Below are 5,671 nucleotides of genomic sequence, written 5' to 3'. Positions count from 1 at the left end.
GATGTTTCATGTGGTTAAAAATGAAAGGGAGAATGAAATCAGAAACGGAAAAGGTAAGGAGAATCTAGGAGGATTTACACTTCATACAAACTTTTAACAAAAATAAACTGCACCCATGAAGAAATAAATGCAAATAGTTCTGATACCTTTTTATCAGCTTGATGGATTTGAAGGCTTCATCCATGTCTCCAGCAGTGAGATAGTAGCTGAAGTTCAGCATGGCATCCTGGGTGATCTTATCACAGTCTCCCAATCCAATGAAATCTCTCATGGGTCTTCTTGCAGCCATCTGAGAGACTGTTCCTGAGCCAGACTCTGATGCTCCCTTCTCAGCTTCTCCCAGCTAAAAGGAGAAGGTTGTCATATAGGTATCAAGCAGGTTGAAACTTACTCCTTCGTACATGGAATTGACTGCATTATTCCCACCACAGTCCAAGTTTTTTATATCTGCAGGACCATAATCAATAGCTTTAATAGACACGAAGTTTCAGAGCTTTCTAAAAAATGCCACAAAATACGGAATATCATAGAAGAAATTAGCATATTGCAGTGAACAATCACAGCATGTTAGTGATCACTGGACATTGGTAATATACCACAGAAAGGTAACCTCCTTTCATTACAGTCATTATTATTTTTATATATATAAACATGAATATTAATAGTACTATTATAATAGCAACTGTTAAGTTCCCAGATTTCTGAAGATTTCAGATAAGCATCTCTCCAAGTTCAGTCTCTTCTCAAATATTAGTCTGCTGTTTGGAAAGTTAGCTATATAGACCAAAATCTTTTATCCTTGCCTTCATGTAAATCTTATGAATACTGAAGCTCAGGTTCAAACCCTTCCTCTTACAATTAGCAGTTCTAAAGCTTCAGGGGTACTTTCAACACCCACTGAAAGGCAACTCAAAGCAATTCAATCATTATGCAGAAAACCAATAAAGTCTCAATCCTCAATGTCAACAAGGAAACGTTCCCAAGCCAGGCACAGAGGAAGATCATCTGAGTCATGAAGGATGCCAAAGTCCTTGCACACTCTACCCTAATCGTATAGTTACATAAGATAACTAAATTTTAAGGTATACAGAAGCTAATAAAAGTTGTATTATATTATAATACAATGGAAGTCCTGCGTAAAGTAAAAGACAGAAATCAAAAGTGCAAATCTGTTTGACTAGCACTTGAGGAACTTCTGGAACCAGGACAGTAAAGACATTATGGTGAATAAGGAGAAACCTTGGAATGAAACTTGGTCAACAAGGCTTGTTGCATCAACTTGATTTACTGTATTTAAAGCAGACTCTGCTCTTTTACTAAATTAGGTTTCCCAAATGAATACAAGTGATGTAAAAAGTGACTTCATCATGAAGAGACAACCACCTACCAAGAAAATGGAAGCAAGAGAGGAGCAGAGGATGAAAAAAGAGCACCAAAGCAATGCAGATACTTACAGGTTTATAGATACATCCCCTCCGAAAACACAACTAATGGCAGCAACAATCCATATAGTCAAAAAAAAAAAAAAAAAGAAAAAAAAGAAGCATAATATCAAAGTAAAATAGCATGAGACATGATGGAGAAATGTTAAAAAGAAAGATTGGAAAATGCAGCATATCACATTTGACCTTTCAATTTAAAGGAAAAAGAAAAGTAGAACACAGTACAACACTAAAAGCTCAGTCTGCACAGGAAGACTGGCAATAGACAGTGCTTTGAAGAAAATGAATTGCAAGTGTTGCTCTGAATCTGAACATAGTAAGTAGATACGTTCTCCCTGTCTAACAGTGCTCCAAAACTACATGAGGATTAGAAGTCTCCTTAATATTAATTTCCTGTAGATTTTACAAAACTAAATACATTATTATAGTAAATGGGCTCTGTCACACTCCCCCTACAAAACAGGAACAGAGCAAATCATCATCCTAAGAAGCACCAGGAAATTCAGGTCAGAATTTCACCAGAAACCAATTTGTAGGTGAAAGGCTGCAGCTTGCCCAGTATGCATGGAATTATGTAGGGTATTATTTACCTGAGATGCAAACAATTTTGGATTGAAATAAAGTTTTAGAATTTAGAGCCTGCATTCTTGGCATTTGCAGCATACAGGCACTTGTTGATGGTGCAAGAGGACTACTCTTGCTCTCTCAGGTATTCCTGGAAGGAAGTGGTATGCTTCTGCCAAAGCCAGTATGAAATGTCCTGTTCTTATGGCCTACATAAACCTCACACACACACCCCCACCCACCTTGTACTTGCAATAAACACAGTGACTAGATAAAGCAGAATTTTTTTCCATATCCCTTTTTTAATTGCATTACCTGGTAATTCCTGTTTCTCCTACACTTGTACATCACATTCAGTTTACAATACCCATAAAAAGCCATCTCACTACAAATTCCACAATTCTGTCAAGTTCATCTGCATCAGAATTATCTTTATCCCATTTCTACATGTGATGCATCCCCTGCCATTGGAATTGCTCTACCTCAGACTCAATTTGGTTAAATTTGATCCCTGTACAGTGGAAAGTCTGAATTTTTGGGAAGGGAAAGAATTCTTAGAGATTACCTCACCTTTTTTGCAAAGTAATAATGTGGCACCTCTATGCCAAGAAGAACCTGGTAGGATGAAGGCAATGGAAAGCTGTCCTGCAGCAAAAAGCCATGCTCTTCAGTGCTGAAGAATGATATAATCCAAACATCCATCTGGAAAAGGAAGGAAAGCACTATTTTTTTTTATGCTGCAATATCCTTATTTTTGTTTTTATTTTCCATATTCACTTGGCAGAAGCTTCTCTTGACAATAATATGACCTATACATTCAGACACACAACTGCTGGGAGGGCAGAGCCACACGCTTCCTCCCTGCAGCGAGCAGCCAGCACCTCGCTCTGCATTCCAGACTGGTCCTCCTGCACAGGGACCTCCACCTCTGCTTCTGCAACCAGCTTCACCCACCATAAAGAGAGAAGCCACTGGCACAGGTGGCTGCTTCAGGCATCTGTCTAAGAGATCTGGCACAGGGCAAAGAAACAGAATCAGAGAATAAGAGAATCACACAATGGTTTGGGTTGGAAGGTGCCTTAAAAATTATATTAAAAAAAAAAAACAACATTATATTATTCTCATTGTAAGTTCATCAGCTCACTGACTGCTTTGAATTCCCAGTAAATATATCATCCATGCAAAAATAGTTCTTCTAACAGTTTAAGTATTGACCTGACTCAAGTTAAAATAATATTTATTTCCAGCAGAAGCTAATCAGACTTCTCATTTACTAAGGTATAAGCAGAAAGTAAAATGTTCTGTTGAATTAGGGGCAAAAAGTTGCATTCCTTTTATATCTTTTTTTCAACTTAATTTAGAAGCCAAGCATTTTGAAGTTTTTTACTTGAGTAATATTAGGTTCAATTGTTCTTCTCTTTGCTAGAAGACCCTAGCCAGGCCTTTTGAGACATCCCTATCCCTATCCCTATCCCTATCCCTATCCCTATCCCTATCCCTATCCCTATCCCATTTCTCCTTTTTACTTTGATCTTTTCATGGTTCTTCTAGGGTCATTTTACCCAACAAAAGACAAAAAGAGCTTGCTATGTGTAATTTTATGAGATTATTTAAGGCACAAATCAAAAAACTTGAGATTAAAATGGATGTTTCAAATCAATGCAATGTTTATGCAGGATAGGCATTTCTGTACAAACAAAGTGGTAAGGAGAACTACAAGCACAATAGCAGGGGAAGAAGGGAAGAATTGTTTGTACAATGAAAGAAATCTTTGATTAGATAATTTCTGATCAATAAAAATGAAATTTTTTCTAATGTAAAAAAGACCATAACAGATAATTTGGGAAGTCCCATAAAAATGCACAATATCTTTCCAGAAAAGCAGAAGATGGGAGGGACTGGGTAGAAGAGCATATTTCTCTGTTCACCTTAACAGTAGTGTCCCTGTTATTCTATCAAGTTAATTCTTGCTGCTAAAAGTGGACTCAAGATAAAAAATCAGCAATTTTTTAAGTTGCAAACTTCTAGATTATCCATCCACCCAATAATGCCACCTGAAAAACTGTATTCCAGATAGAAGCTTGCATTATGGTCATTCCCAAAATTCTATCACAGCTAAAGAAATCCCCTTTTTTTCTTCTTCACTGTATGCAAGCTTATCTCAAGCCAGAGAGCTGCCATAGAGGGACTGCCTGAAACACAGACAGCAAACACAGGGTTCACGACCCATTTTTGCATATAATAATGTGTACTACCCACTCCTACACCTTTAATGAAGCACAAAGGATTTACTACTTGGACAGGGAGAACTCCATGTAAAACAAGATAAAACAAATAAAAAAGACCATACTGTGCCCTCAGTCTGGATTTTCTTTTGGTCTGGAGGTTGGAGGCCTGTTTCAGGAATTACTTCACATACAAAAAGTCTTGGTTCACTCTGGTCCCAGAAATGGCAAGCAGGGATGTGACTGTGCAACTCTGGATACTCCACTACAAACCTACCAAGAGACAAGAAAAAATGTAGAAAGGGAGACTAAGTAATTCCAGCCATTCCAGTAACTGCATGAGTGTAAATAAAGCTCTAGCCAAGGATCATTCTCAGTTATTTATACTCTGTATTAGAACATCAACCAGATACATTTTCCTGACTCCTAACATTTTACACATAGCAACAACACTTCTAGTTTGGTCTGTTACACTGACAGTGGTGACAGTACATAAAGCATTTTGGTAGAAAAAAAGTTGGTACCACCTATAAAAATAGGTACTCAAAATCTGCCTGCCCTGAGATTGCAGGTCCTACAGAAACCCTTGAACATCCTTAAAATCATCTACCTCAGTGCCTGCTGCTGTAACACAGGGGTTACCTCAGCTTTGTCTTCAAACCATGGAATCATTAAGATTGGAAGAGTCTAAAATCACCAAGTCCAACCATGCACCCAGCACCACCACCACATTCACCACTAAACCATGTCCCCGAGTGCCACATTTGCACATTTTTTGAACACTTCCCAGGAGGGAAGTGTTCCCACCATTGCCATGGCCAGCCTGTTCCAATGTCTGATAATTGTACCTGAAGAAATTGTCCCTAATACCCAATCTAAATCTTTACTGGCACAACTTGAGGCCATTTCCTCTCATGCTATTGATTGTTACCGAGGAGAAGAGATCAACCACCACCTTACTACTGCTTGTCAAGAATTCTGAGACACTGTGGAACAGCACAAGGACTTCCCCTGCAGTCTTGGTGTTCTGGGTTGACTGTATGATGCTTTTATCCCCAATTGTCTTGTTCTGTTTATGCTGAATAATAAGTTTTGCACCTTTAAGACTCATTCCAGAGAGTGAAGCGGGGAGAGAAGCGCGCAGTTTGTTTTCAGACACTGCTCTCACTCCTCCATTCCTGCTCCTGGACTGTGCTGTCTGCAGATGGACAGACAGTGAGACAGAGCTCTCCTTTGTTTTAGTTAGTTTTAGCTAGCTGAGGCAGAGAAGTTCCCTGGACTGTGGTTTTTTTCCCTTTTGTTTGGACCTGTTCAAACCTGCTCTGGCCCGAACACCCAGCAGAGCAGCGGCAGCTCGCACCTGTGGCCACCGGGCCGGGCCTGGGCCGCGGCATTTCCAGCGCCGGAGGGACTGCCAAGAGACTGAGTGAGCTGAGCTGC

At 39.3% G+C, this 5,671-nt stretch overlaps 1 protein-coding gene across 10 annotated transcripts in view; it reads right to left on the bottom strand.

Moving 5' to 3' along the window:
- IFT140 (intraflagellar transport 140) overlaps window positions 1–5,671 on the bottom strand; it is an 86,938-nt gene that overhangs the window by 44,499 nt on the left and 36,768 nt on the right. For 8 of the 10 annotated variants that reach the window (XM_038150749.1, XM_038150757.1, XM_038150750.1 and 5 more), the window contains 4 exons: window positions 4,357–4,504; window positions 2,577–2,708; window positions 1,455–1,487; window positions 147–343 (listed from right to left, as the gene is read on the bottom strand). In XM_038150749.1, the coding sequence (XP_038006677.1) occupies window positions 147–343; window positions 1,455–1,487; window positions 2,577–2,708; window positions 4,357–4,504 (510 nt within the window). The remainder of the gene's footprint in view (window positions 1–146; window positions 344–1,454; window positions 1,488–2,576; window positions 2,709–4,356; window positions 4,505–5,671) is intronic. The other 2 variants (XM_038150752.1, XM_038150758.1) reach the window with 1 other exon arrangement.

Source organism: Motacilla alba, chromosome 14 (genome assembly GCF_015832195.1).
Source record: "Motacilla alba alba isolate MOTALB_02 chromosome 14, Motacilla_alba_V1.0_pri, whole genome shotgun sequence".
Taxonomy (NCBI): Eukaryota; Metazoa; Chordata; class Aves; order Passeriformes; family Motacillidae; genus Motacilla; species Motacilla alba.
The sequence above is the reverse complement of the archived record's forward strand: the minus strand, read 5'-3'. Positions and strand labels throughout refer to the sequence as shown.